The sequence below is a fragment of the Melanaphis sacchari genome, unplaced genomic scaffold (assembly GCF_002803265.2).
Source record: "Melanaphis sacchari strain LSU unplaced genomic scaffold, SCAv2.0 Contig59_pilon_pilon, whole genome shotgun sequence".
Taxonomy (NCBI): Eukaryota; Metazoa; Arthropoda; class Insecta; order Hemiptera; family Aphididae; genus Melanaphis; species Melanaphis sacchari.
This window is the reverse complement of record NW_020271423.1, coordinates 746,195-761,770: the sequence shown is the minus strand read 5'-3', so window position 1 is coordinate 761,770 and position 15,576 is coordinate 746,195. Positions and strand designations below refer to the sequence as shown.

At 26.5% G+C, this 15,576-nt stretch overlaps 1 protein-coding gene across 1 annotated transcript; it reads left to right on the top strand.

The window, feature by feature from the left end:
* The first annotated feature begins 3,928 nt into the window (after positions 1-3,928).
* Positions 3,929-7,073, top strand: LOC112600059 (sporulation-specific protein 15-like). The gene is made up of 2 exons (XM_025347204.1): positions 3,929-4,387; positions 6,276-7,073. Exons 1-2 carry the CDS (start codon positions 3,929-3,931, stop codon positions 7,071-7,073), a joined length of 1,257 nt encoding a protein of 418 aa, XP_025202989.1.
* The last annotated feature ends 8,503 nt before the right edge of the window (positions 7,074-15,576 follow it).

The window sequence follows — 15,576 nt, the reverse complement described above, 5'->3', positions numbered from 1 at the left end:
ACCAACATATTTAATAAATAAGAAATTGATGGAAAAAATTTAGATTACACTAAAACAACGTAATAAAAGCATTTTATGGCCTATCTTTCTTTTAAATCTTGGTCCATTTTGTCTGCCATAACTCTTCATTGGCGTTTTCTCGCTTTTTCATTAAAATTTCGTATGTTTTCAATATGTTCGTATGCTTCATAAAGATTAAAATTTACTTTTTGAAAATCTTCGCAAAGAAGCAAGTCAGAGAAAATAATTCATCAGCTATGTTGAAACTAATTACAATCTTGTTTTTAATAATAGCATTAAGTAATTGTGAAGATTTAGACGAAGTTTCACTATTATGGTGGTTTTACAACTCTTCTAACGTGTACAAAACTGGACAATAAATTTCAATCAATCTAAGAATGCATCATAGTTTTCAACCTACCTCGTTTCACACTTTGAAATTAATGTTATTTTTTTTAGTTCCTGATATATACGAGTACTAAAGAATATTTTGTTTTAATATATGTAGATGCTAAGTTGATGATTTAAAAAAGTTACAAATGACATGAATTGTTCTAATAGAATTTCGAATTTGTTGAATTTTACTCTTAGTTTAGCTCTATCACTACCACTATATGCTTCTCCAGAGAGAGCTTTTTTAAAACTAAAGCTGATCAAAACATATTATCTTAGAAGTACTATGTGTGAAAATAAGCTTGAAGGACTGACGCTAATGTCGTGTGGAAAAGGATGTTGAATCCTACATAATATCTTTTAATATATTATATTATATTATATGATTCATATTCAAACCGATAGATGGCAGAGCATGGTTGAAGAAATGTGACAAATGTGACGATATTTTGGATTACTGTAAAATGATTATAAAATATGACTATAAAGAGAAATAAAAATTTAACCGTGTTGATATATATATTATGTAAACTTTAGATAGATTATATAGATAAGTAAAATATTTTGTTTATAAATTAAAAATGTACAATTGTTACTAAACAGGAGGTATATGCAATTATGTATTTCATGGGAGTACCTACTTACAGTGGTACAGTGGCGGTTTATCCCAAAGATGGGCCTGCGTGCTAAACTAAGAGCCTTCCCCCTTTCATCTTTTTATTCTAAATAAAATAATATATTAGTTAACGAGGAATCGATTGATAAGTTCCTCAATGATTTGTGTTTTGATAATGATGATTTAGGAAATTATAATATTTCATTTTTTTTTTCTATATAACTATTGATCTAAAACTTTCTTTTTTGTTCAATAAATACATTGGTATCGCCACCTTTGTCGCACAACAGAACAGAAGAAATTCAATCATTTAATGATAATGTCGAACAAGGTAAATGTAGTTGTGTAATGCATAATAGTTTCTAATTTCTAATTGGTTTACTTCACGTATATAATAGATACCTAGTAATTGTATTTAATATTCATCTATTTTAGATCTACTTGGAATTTCTGAAACGAATAAAGCTTTTCTAGAAGTGCCAGTTACTTAAAATGTTACATTAGTCTTTAAACGAAATATAAGGAGAGAACATATAAATAAACCTTTGCATACGCTGAATTTCAAATGGAGGTCAACAGGAAAATTTAGCACTAAGATACAAAATTATAATTCATCTAAGTTAATAAATTTTATGAGCTGTAAACAAAATACGTATTTGCTAAAATAATAATATTTTTATAGTAATTATATTTATTATAAGACACAATATAGTTAATATTGTAATTATATAATGCCTATAATTGTTATTGCAGTACGAGTAGAAGTTGTAATTCTGATAACTATAACAAATACTAGTATTACTATAATAATATAATAGTTCTGATATTTTTACTATCATTATTTTTGTAAAAATAAGTATAATATATAAATAGGAAAAATACAAAAAATACACTTATTATTCTGTAATTTATATTGTTTATATAGTGTGGAGTTTAAAAACATGAATTTGGGCTGAGTTATGACAACTCTATTTTAGATTTCTTTGAAGTATTCATATCAACGTTTGTCCTTGGGAAAGAACTAAGAAGTGTTTGAAATTAATTGGTATGTAGGGCAATATTTAAACAAAGAATACATAGCACCAAAGTCTAGAGTGAAATATTGGAAGCCAACAAATATGGGAGAACTTAATGTGTCTTTAACTACAAATATGCTTATGGCTCGTAACAAAAAGCTAGAAATATATTAATATTGGTCAACAGATCCACTCCTAATGTCCCCCATTTTCAATAATATTTTAAGCAGAGATAAGTACTTATTAATTTTACATATCTAACACTTTTGCAATAATGAAAACCAAATATTGAGAGATAGACTTTAAATTAGATGTGGAGTTGGATGAAATCTGTGTCAATTTCAAGGCTATATGATGCCATTTCAAGAATATCTGGGCAGTTGTTATAACTTTAATGGCACCACATCTAAAAAAAAAGACACAAATTATACACAGACAACTGGTGTACACCTCACATATTTTATGCTAACAGCTATATAAAAAAAAAAAAAATACAACACTAATTGGAACTGTCAGGAAAAATAAAAGAGGGATGCCTATTAAAAAAAAAAAAATTAGCATTAGGTGAAGTACAGAATAGCCACAAACAAACAATGATGGCACTGAAGTGATTAAATAGAAGATAAGTTTACATGTTATCATCATTATATGATTCTAGTTCAGCCAACACAAACAAAACAGATAGAGCTAGTAATTAAATTATAAAAAAACCTACATGTATTGTAAACTATAATGAATGTTTGGAAAATATCGATAAAATGTGATATGCTTCAATAAAGCGGTACAAAAATTTATTCTTTAATTTAGTTGATTCATGTTTTAAAAATTCTTTTTTGGCATATAAAACTGTAATTGTCAAAAATATACCAATAGCTAATTTTCAAATAGAACTTATAAGACAGCTATTGGATAAGTATGGAAAATATAATAATAGTCCTGATAGAGGAAGAATAAGTATAAAAGATGAACCAACTCGACTTATAAGTTATAACCTGTCATTTTCCAACAGATGTGTCCAAAAATTAAGTTAGAAAAGCTAACAAAAGAAAATGTATTGTAGGTATGCTTTAAAAATAATAAAAGAAAAGGTACATTATATATGTGTGATTTATGTGACGTTGGATTATTTGTAACACCTTGTTTTGGTATTTACCATACAAAACCTATTACAAAGTTACTCATTCATTACATTAAATTTAAGTTATCATAAAAATTATTTAGCCTAGATTTTATACTATTATTATTTTAATAGCAAGCATAATATATTTTTTTATGATTAAATATTGTTTATTTTAATTTTTTATGAAATGTATGTAAATTGTTTTTTAAAAATTTTAAATTCTGTTAAAAAATAAATGTATGACTTAAAAAAAAATGAAAACTCTAATATTTGATTGATTTTGTGCATTAATTTATTTACAAGGAATTTTAAGAAACATTGTCTAAGAGTTATATAGTTATCTATAACTTGATAAGTTTTGGTCCAATTTTATTTTTTTAATTTTTTTAGATTTATTGAGTATAGATCTATCTTTATAGAGTGGAAGCACAATTTCAATAATTTATAAAATAAAGTCAGCACAGAGCAGATGCTTTAGATTTTTGTAGTCAGCAGTGAAAATTTAAATATTATGATATTAATTGCTTAGCATCACTTTTCGTAACTAAGAGAAATATGATTTACATAGTAACTAATAATAATAATAATAATAATAATAATAATAACATATTTTGTAATTGTGAAGTTTAGTTAACTCTCAAAATTCATAGTTTTTAATTAAGAAGATTTTTTATCAAATTATTAACTGCTATGTAAGTATATTAAACTATGTTGACATATTATAATTGTTTCATGATTAATTTGTGTATTTTATTCATTTTTAATATTACATTTTAGCCAATCATGGATTATTCACAACATTTAAATTGTGATCAGCACTTTCATTCAACTGAACGAGATAACGCGGATATTTTACTACTAGAAGCTTGTTTAAAGCAAACGGAAGGACAGAAAAATATATTGGAAGCAAATGTGGCCAAGCATGAACGAATTAAAGCAGAGATGTGTGATTTGCAAAGGAAGTTGGATAATCTCCAACGAACAATTGAAGATAAAAAGGCACTTCATCAACAGTCTTATAATGAAATCAATCAAGAGTTAGAATCAACATCTTTGAAGTACAGTTTAATATTGAGCACGATTGAAGAGTTGGAACAAAATAACCATGAGTTAGAGTGCAGTATACAATCTCAATCATCTATACAATTGCAGATTATTGAAAAAATCAAAAAGCTGGAAAAATCAAAAAAAGCAGCTATAGAATCCAATAATGATCTTTGGGATAAAATCAATAATGAAAAAGTAATTTTCACTTCAATATAAGGGTTGGACAACAGATATCTGTGATCAGGCCTGTATACGTATGGGAGAGGGAGGGGGTAAATAAAAAGTAAAACAAAATAAATTAATGATTATTGTAAATCATTTTTGTGAACCCCTTCTCGATTTTTTTTTTGTGTACGTGTGATTACAGTTGAGACTCGTTTGTGCACATACCAATAGATTTTATAAATTTGAAACAACTACTTTGCACACAAAATTGTGTACAACGGAAATCTATTTTTAGGTATAGTTTTGGAATGTACAGTGTCCTTTAAGTATAGCGATTATTTTTAATCGTGGTTTCTTATTAGTTGTCACCTGTCAGTAATAATACGTTATAATAATCGCGAGTACTGTGCTTGCCACACATGAGTCGTGTGGGAAAAGCTTTAATATTTATCACTTTATTTATAACCTAATACTTCAAATATTAATAAGAATTCAAGTCGATACTGATTTTAAAATTAATTCATAAAAAATTTAAGAAAATATCCGTAAAAACGAAATATTTAATAAACAAATTTATATGAAAAATGTACTCTGATCATAAATCTAAAAAATTGACTTTTTAACATATTTAATGCAAATGCGTACTAATATATGATAAATATGTATGGTTTAAACTTGATTTTTAATATGTATTATTTTAAGGACTTAATTGTAAAAAATTATTGCAATTGTAATCAAAATATTTTTTTTTAATCAACAAAATTGTAAATAATGAGGCTTATTAGGATTATTATCCTAATATTATTTTTAGGAAATTAAATAACTCAAATAGCATTTTTAAACCCACCAATTAATGATACTAGAATATGATTTTATAGAAAGTCTTAAGGATAAAGGACGAAGGAAAATGTTATAGAATATAATAATTTTCCATCATCACTAATTACTAGCGCTGTGAATTTAATGATTTGCTTGTTTTTTTAAATTTTTTTAATGTATATATTGTCTGTTTTTAGTGTAAAAATGCATGTATACATTTAACACATTTTTAGTGCATTAAATACACAACCCTGCTAATGGCCAATTCAAAAATTTGGAGGTACGTCGTAGGTTATGTACACTCTATACATGGGTAAATTTAAAAAAAAAAGTTTTTATTGTATGCAAATTGAGCGCAAATGAGTAGTGTTTTTGTGTGCAAATGAACTATAAAAATGGTGAATATGCGAAAATGAGTTGTAGCTGTGTGATACTTTTATCAAAGATATAATAATTGTATCTTGTAATTACGTACTACAAACAATACTAAGATAATAATAGAAAGGAGCTAATATCGATAATGCTGGGGTAAAGATAATTTTTAGCAAATTATTTTCTGACTCTCACATTTTAGTATTAATTGTGTAATTGAAAATATAGAGCTATAAACTCGCTTGTAAATGGTATAATTAAAAAAAAACATATTTATTTAGTAAAATAATAATATATACATTAGTGTGAAACTCGTAAGATTTAATTTATCTATTTTCAAATTGAATAATTGTCATATACAATTATTGTTTGTATAATTATTGTACAGTTATAAATTATTTTGTATAAAATGTATGAAAATATTATTAGATTTGTTGTTGATAACCGTATATTTTCTTTAAAAGTAGAATTATGTAGGAGGACTTAATTTTTATAATTTTTTTGAACTAAGACAATAGCATTTTAATACTAGTTTTTGTATTTAGTCCATTTTAACTATACAACATTTTCATATTTAATAATAATCATCATTAGTATGCAAAAACTTGTTATCTCTAATGTGTAAGATCCATAAAAAGTCATTATAAACATATATGTCTCACTGTGATTGTGCTTCTATATAAACCGTAGAACAATACAACATCAATGTTTATTTTCTGTGATGCAGGAGTGTGCAAAGTCGCTTCAACGGCAACAGACTGACTTGGAAACTGCGATCGATTGCAAAACCACCGAAACACAAAAGTTACGATGCGCGTTAACCGATAAGGAAGCGATGGTTCAGAGCGAGGGAAATCAGCTAGCTGAACTGCAGCGGCAAAATATCTCCAGTGACAGGTCCCTACAAGAGTTAATCACTGAATGCCAGGAACGAGAAACGGAATTAGAAGCGCATAGGCACGCAGCGCCTGAAAAACTGGCTCGGGCTGACCAGTGTATAGACATGGTTCGTCGTGAATTAACTGACGCATGCGTTGCCGCAACCGGCTGGAAGACTAAGAGTCAAAACGCGGCAAACTCGCATTGTGAATTGAAAACAGCTCAAAAAGCGGAGCAATGTCGCGCAAAGACTCTCCTTTCGGAACTGAGTGATGAACGAAGCCAGTTGAACGAACAATTAACTGATACGCTACACCAGTTGAAGTGTGCGAAAATTGAAAACTGTCAGCTGACGGCTGAAGCAAAAGTTTTAGCTGAGCGATTATCCTGCCTAAAAGCCGAGAAGGAGCGACTTAATGTACACAATTTATCCGATCGTTTGTCATCTATAGCGCAATGCACGGGTTTCGATACCCAGGACGATAAGACTGTCAGAAAGTGGAATACATTGGAGTCGGTCGAAAATGAAGTAGAACGACTCAAATGGGCGTGTGAGGACCGTGATCGGGCAATCAAGGATGCAAAAGGAAAGCTTGGTGACTGTTGTACAGCCAGCACAAGAACCGACTATCGTTACGAGTACTGATCAACATATTATATAGTGTTGAATCTATTATGTGTAACTTAATGGACGTTCAAAATTATTATTAGAATTATAAATACTAGTTGGGTTTTAAAATAAGGCGTTCTTTCATAAGACCTACTGACAAAATTTTTAGAAAAATTCTACGCCCTTTCGGTGCATTATTCGACTTTAAAAATACATATAATATTTGAGCATTTATTCTAGCAATATTCATTAAACTACAAAAAATTATACAAAGCCAACGTTTCATAATTCTAGACACAGAATAAGTAGTACACATTTTGTTGACAGTATTTAAATCGACTACACCACCTTTTGTACAATTATAATTTATAGTCTATGTTTATTTCTGGCTTTTAAGTAATGTTATCAAGGTTTCCTTTTGCATGCATTGTTGAAAGTAATAAAAACGTTTTATTTTTACGTTGAACGTTAGAAGTGAGAGTTTTATCTTTCTGGAAACAAATATGCTTGATGCAACAGTTTTATTCTTATAAAGAAGAAACTCAGGAGAAATCTCTTGTCTTTTAATAGTAATTTTATCGGCTCAAGCTTTGACCAATCATCGGTAAAATCATATGTATACAGTATACTCGCCTTTACGAGTAACAAACGGCATGTCATTTACTGAAAAATATTTCAAGGTCTCGCAGAATTTCTCCAAGTTTGGCATTATTAGGTTATTGATGGCCAAAGTTGATAATTTTGATGCCATAAATCTTACTGTGTCAACGAATCTGATATTGAAGGTATTACTTATATACTTTAAAATAAATTTTTCTTTGCTATTTGGAATCACGGGAATAGTTTTGGGATCGTAATCCAACTCGATCACGATAAAATGTGCGTCATAATTTTTGGCTGTTTGAGCTTCAAGTTACATCTAATACACTATGTTTGCCGGAATTTTCCTGTTAAGTGACAGTGGTCCCTGACTTTAGTATCTTGTTTCACGTCGTGTTTACACAAATTACACGAATTATGCCTGTCATTATCCTCATCTGTCATAATTATTGCCACATATACTTTCAATAATTTTTTTATTTTCCAAGCCACGTCGACAATATTTTCAACAAAATGTTATGCTACGTTTTTTTCATTCTGACACTTCCGGTAAATAATTGGTTCACTTACATCGATTAGTGTCACATTTTGTATTTTCGACCTCTACTATCTGACATTTGACAAGCAATTTCCCTAAATAATCTTTCTATATGTAAGTTTCTCTTATCCTCTGATATTAATAATTTAAAATTTATTCAAAGACGAGATTTATTGCCGCTTTTAAACTCACTAATAATTGTATTCAAGCATTTTTTGTTTGATTAATAAGATGAATTATGGTTAGAATAAGATAAGATAAGTTTTTATACTCTAGAAATCAGGCGCTTTATTATTGTGATAGTATACAGAGTACTATCAAAAACTCTTACTCTTTTAACATAATCCAATATTTACTGATTGACGTTGATCTTATCAGGATAATCTTGATATTTCATGTATATAAACGAAAAATTATACATTACCCAAAAGGCACGACTAATGTTGACGTTATCCAAATGTTAATATCACCCATAAAATTTATATGCTTAATAGTTTGGTGAAATTAGAATTAACCTACCGTACTTACTTTTTATATGATTGTTAATAAACCATGCAAAACATAATTACTAAATTATTTTAATCATTTGTATATTAAAGTTAAGTACCTACTCAAAATTGATTTATGAACTTTTTATAAATTTTTTTTATTTATTTAATTTTGTATTGTTGCATTTATGACAATATTAATTATTATATTATTATCTATAATTTAAAAATTCTCAATAATAACGGTTCATATAATATGAGATGTTATACTATTAGAAGATAATATTAAAACATAATTTTTTCCTTGATGCACCAAATTTTTCACCTACTGTAATTTACAACATCTTACATAATCCGATAATCGTTGTCTAAACCAATTCTGCACACAGATTTGGACGGATGAATTTCGTGAATGTATAAATAATGATTAATGATTAATATTTAAAAACATAGAACATGAATACATCGTCATCGCCAAACGGAATTTCTGTTTATATACTATATAGGTGCAATAATTTTTCGTTCCCTCCAAGGCATAGCGCGTCAGTAGCTTTATGGAGGTAATCGAGATACCTAGTTAGTATCATTTTATGCCGAAGTGGCATTTGGAGGTAGTGATACGTAAGGAACGGTACTTCTGTTCGTTTATTTCAACGTAGTTATCAGTTGTTGTCGGTCTGTCATCGTTTTTATATATAATAATGAAAAATTAACGTTTCGTTATTTTTGACAAATGTTTTTTATGCAATTACCTTTTGTTTTAGTTAACAGTTACTACAACCAAAGTAAACTGTCATTCATTACGTATATTTCTTCTGTGCAGTATATTGATTATAGATTCAATGAAAAAAAAAAAACTAGAGATAGTTCCTTAATTTATAAAAAGTGTGACTGACAAACATTAAAACATTGGTTGCTATTTAATGTACTCATTGATAGCAATTCTATTTTTAAAAACAGAGTTATTCGTGTTAAACTTTTTTTGATATTTTTATAAAACTTATTGTCGCAAAAATTGAATTAAAACTATTTATGTCTTCAATAAATTGGTTACATTATGAGTAACTGCATGAAAATTAATCAGTTGAATGAAAGAAAACATGTCTGTGTGAATTACACATTAGTAGCAGTACGTGAATAAAATGTATGGAGAAACTTAACTTTTGCGTATAATTCTTCAATGAATTGGTGAATTCGACTTCATAAGGTAATTAATTTAAACTACAAAGAAAATTAATATTTTTAAAATAGATATTCCGTAAAACTCTATTCTTTTTCACCTCGAAAAAATACACAGATGAAGCAAAAAGTTGATTATGTAAATCTAAAATACTAAGCCAAGTACTTTTATCATACCAACTATATAATTTGAAATTTACAAGTAAATTTTCTATTGTTTTTGATTGATAGTTAATATAAGTAGATGCATCAGATAAAAAAAAAAAATTTTGCTTTTATTTTGACCACTAAGCCAAGTACATTTATCACACCAATTTGGTACTTTGAAATTTACAACTAAATTTTTTGTCTTATTTCATCGATAAATTATATATTTATATTTACCTCTAATCTATAAGAATCGAAACGGTAGTTCGGTCGTCTAATCCGTTTTTCGATCGACTAGACCACAATATTAATCTTCAAATGACTCTTCAATGTTTCTCCTGATTCAAGTGGATATTACTTTATTATGTTCTTTAAGTTATAATTGTTGACTCTACCTTGTTGACCCTCTACTTTTACTGTGTTATTATTTCGTACCTTAAAAATGGTGTACGCATAGTTCTTTGTATATTAAAAATAACTTATATATTACATTATTTGTTGCACAGGACAATTATAATTTTTTAATAGGACCTGTTGATCTGCTTAGTATTTAGGAAATTTCTTTACCTTATCGTTTTTCATTTTTCTTTAATTTCAAAAAATGTTTGTACCTAACCTAACAATCATTTTTTTTTTTACAAGAACTGTCGAAACTTCCAGGTGATTGAGAATTTATATTACTTGATTATTAATCAAACAATATAATATTACAGCTTACAAAATAGTTTTAACCTAAACTTTGATTTTATAATAATAATGTAATAGTTAATTAATTAATAGCTTTTGATAGAATTTGAAAAATAATAGTAATTATAATTAAAATAAATCAGAACTTTGGTTAATATTAGGTATATAAAAAACAAAGTATCAATGTTATCTTTACATTAATATTAATTAATTTTAAATGATTGTTTGTGACAACTAAACATAAAGAACTATTTGATTTTTGTTTAAATTTTAAGTAGTAGGTTCTTGTGACTTATTTAAACATTTTTTTTTTTCAATGATTTCCTTTTTGTTCTGTTTTTCAATCTTTTTCAAACAGTTTTTTCCAGTCTTTTATTCAGCTGAGTAAAGCTTTCCATTTTTTTTTTCTGGTTAATTTAATAATTGATAGCCATTGTGCTGGTATATAAACTGTCCGCTTTTTAAAGTTCGTTTTTTTTTTTTTTAGTTTTTAATTTTGCTGTTATTACATTAAGTCTACAAGCAATAGTGTGTGACCAGTTGTTAAGAACTTATGAGTTATTTCTAAAATATCTAAAAACAACAAAGTACATATACACATAATATAATATACATTATTTTGTCAATTGCAGTTGTCAGAGTAAAATGTTTACTTAATTCTTTCATATTTTGATGCAATTAACTTTTCAATCAACTTTAAAATATAACTTCCAATTTCTATTGCACCTCTATTGCCTATACTTTCATTCTGCATATAAAACAGTAACCTTCATTACTATTGGAGTCAAATATTGTAAAATTATATGTAGCTAATCTACGCTTATAATAAAAACTAGGCACTTCTCCTAAATCAACATTCTTATTATTATCTAAATGATAATACTAATTTGAGCATTTGTTTTGTTCTACTACGAGAATTCGTTTTAGAAAAGTCTAAAACTATAAAAGTTTAATAGTTTGAACATAGTTTAAAATCATAATAATTATTATAATTATAATAATCAATAAAATGTAAACTAACCCAAGAGCAGTAGTGTATTATCTTAAAATAACGCACTAATGTATTAAACTATTTATTTTCGTCGTAATGTAATAGTAAAATTGAATACACAGAAACTTATTATTTTCTTTATTACCTTAAAGTATTGTATGGTTTAACTTATTCAATTTTGTAAATACAAGATAATATGGTAAGCACTATAAAGAACTTCATTTTTACCATAAGAAAATTAGTATAACTCAAAATCACTATTTTTTGAGTTAAAACACTAATATTCTGATAGTGCGATTTGTGAAAACATTTTCAAAACTTTGAGAAAACATTTTAATCACAGAATTAATAATTTTTATTCGTAATATAACTCAAATTTATCATAAAAAAAAAAAATAATAATAAAAAAATAAGTGTTAATCAGAACTATGCCCACTATATCATGCTATAAAATACGTTGATTTTTACATAAAACTTTGCCGCCATTGTTAAGTAACTAAGAAAAACTTTGAGATATTTCTGGATGATATATTTCAACCGATGCATATGAAATAGACGCGCACGTTTCGATTTTCGATCTGTACGCGATTTAATTGCGTGTTGTTCTGTAGTCATATATCAAACAGATGTGGTGTATCCATAAATACCTGGCCGTTGAACAATAGCTTTCTCAGCGGGATTTGTTTTCATCACAATGCCGGCGGGGTGAATCGAAAAAGAACCCCATATTTATTTTCATTCATTTTTCCTGCCCGATACGGTCTCTCTCGTTCGTTTACGCTTTAGTTATTATTATTACTATTATTATTTTCAAGTCAAATAAACAAACGTGTACTTGCGTGTATACACGGGCTGTGCGTCAATGACGAACGGCTGTCATCGAAGAAAAAAAACTATGATTTTTTTTTTTTTTGTTTACCCCCAGACAATTCAATAGTCATCCTACGCCCCAATGACTTTTTCATTAGTGCGAACTTCAAAACAACAATCATACCGAACTGCTATTAAAACTGACGGGCCAGTGATTTCAAAAGTATTGGTGGACAACCTCACACTTGTAATTGTTATGTTTTTCACATTTGTTGGTTTATTAAATATCTACATTGATATAATATAATAATGTTACATTCAAAAAAAATCTAATTTACATTACGATATGTCATAATACATTCATTGCGACACCTGCATGTTACATTTCAACTAAAATATGGTTCGAATTCACAATAAGTACCTACCGCCTATCATAGTAGAAAAGCATTACTTGGTTGCGACATAGTCGGTTCATTAGATCGATTATGTTTCCACAAAGTGCTAAATTCAATACATCAACTCAAAATCTATTTTTATCCAAATTTAAAATATTTTTTTTTTAATTATAAGAACAGTTTATTCGTTCTTTTGATTGTTTTATAATGTATGTCAATATATCATAGGTATACCTCAAAATTCTACTATCTAATCTTAAAATCATAATGCAATACATAAACGTATTTATAAAATGAATATTATAATTATATGTTTTTAAAATTATTCAAATTTTTTACTAGGTTAAAAGTTATTTTGTAAAAATTATAACATAAGTTAGAAGATCTACGATATTTATTATACATTGTTTAAGTATACATTTTTATACCCATTTGTTCAAATGTGTAGTGATTCATTAAATTAATAGTTAAATACAAATCATATTTATAATCTTAGTTTAAATCGTATATTATAAAAAATATATCTATTATCTATCACGAAATACTAAATATTAGTAATTATACAGTTAGTAGGTACTTGACAATATTATGGGTTATAGTCATTACGATTTAAAACAAACTAGTTAAATTAGTACAAGTCTTTACATTAAAGCAAATTATTTTATAATTGTTTTGTTAAATATTAAAAAATATTAACATATATTTTAAGAAACTTATACATTATAACGCATATTATTCATAAAAAACATTATTTTATGTGCATTTTACACGGTTTAAAACTATACATTATACTTAACTTTACTCGCAAGGTTACTAAGTAGTGCCTTAGATGTTAAATCTTTTTAAATGTTGTCTATTCTTGTATAAGCATTTTAATTATCTATTCATATAATAGGTACTAATTCTTTTATTTTACATAAATACACATATATAGTGTTCCTACCATATGTCATTCTACATGTAGTCGGTTTAAAAACGAATGGTTTTTAACGTTTATGGATCAATTATATGAAATTTCCAAAAAAATTACTCGTTTCTTAATTTTCAACTGGTTATTTTTTTATCAGAATTTTAAAACATGTAGATGAATTATTGTATTAACAGCAAAATTAATTTTATTTTTTTAAATAGTAACAACTATATGTTTTGTATTCTTGGTGTTCTAGTATATAAACCACGATATTTTAAAGTTGTCTAAAAAGTATTTGATGAATAGTATTGATTGACATAATTGAAATAAATTAAATTTATTAGAGTTAAGTCATTTTTTTAAAACTATATTTTAATGTTATTCCAAATTTATTATTTTTTTTTTCATACTTAAATCAGTAATCTAATAACCCGTAAACAAAATAAAATAATAAAAATAATATCTAATTTTAAGACAAATTCTCCAACAAAATAATTAACAAAATTCATTAATGTAATTCGAATGTGTATAGAAAGATATGGAATTGCATAAAAAGATAGTTAAAAAAAATTATTTATCAAATGAAAAGTATTTTAATTAATTGAATTAAAATTTAAAACTATTTATGAACTTTAACATTGTGATAAACATTTTCAGTTAATAAAAAATACACATGATGTATTTTTTCATTTTTTTAAACTTTATATTAACAATACATAATCATTAAAAAACCACACGTATAAGTGTATAACGATAAAAGATACACGCTTTATAAGTGTTAAAGTGAAAATAATTGTACGCCATACATTTAATATGTTTAAGTTGTGTTTACGTTCTATTTCCTGTAAAATATCAAATATTTTCGCGGTTTTGAACCACTTGTTCAACAAAACCAAACTTAAGTTAACAAATAACCTATACTGATTCTAAACAATATAAGTATAAGTATTGCAATTTCACAAATTTATTATACATTTTAAATTTTTTAATTTGTACAAAGTTAATTTTACTTGCATTTTAAATAAATATTGTTGTAAAGTATAATTCTTATTTCATACAATTTTAATACGATAAATACTTAAAAATACATTTTATAAGACATAGTATCATAACATAATATAACACTAATATTTATTTTATATATAAAAATGATCTTAAATAGTAACACAATTTATTTTAATTAAACAATCAACTAGATAGACTTTGGTTTTAAGAAAAATTCATAAAATTATGCAGTGAGTAAATACTAAATACTAAATAATAATTTTATTAGATTTAGACAAATATGCGTATTTTATTTTTTTTTTTAAATAAATAATTTATTCTCACTATTTTAATACTGCAGACAAACTATTCACAAATATAGGTATAACAATTTATTCATACACGAGATTAAAACATAGAAAATATTAAATTTTGTTAAATAACGAAAAAAATTAAAATTTGACGTATTGTTAGGTTTTATAGTATGGACAGGGTTGATAAAGATACACTGATACACAATTAAGTATACAATGATACTATTGTACAAGGTAATAGTATTTCAACTTTCTCGTGGCGTAAATTGTATTTCAGAATTTTCGCATAAAATTAAATAAACATTTTAAACTTTTGAATCAACGTTTTAATTAAAAAAAAAACGAAGTAAAAAAAAAAGGTACGATTTTCAAATTGTTTTCTTTTATAGCTTCCAAACAGAATTTTAATAAAAACAATGTCGGTAGCAACTAGTAAAACCCAAACTCGTATACTATAAAAACAATTACTTTGTAGTCGTAAGCAATCCCAATCATA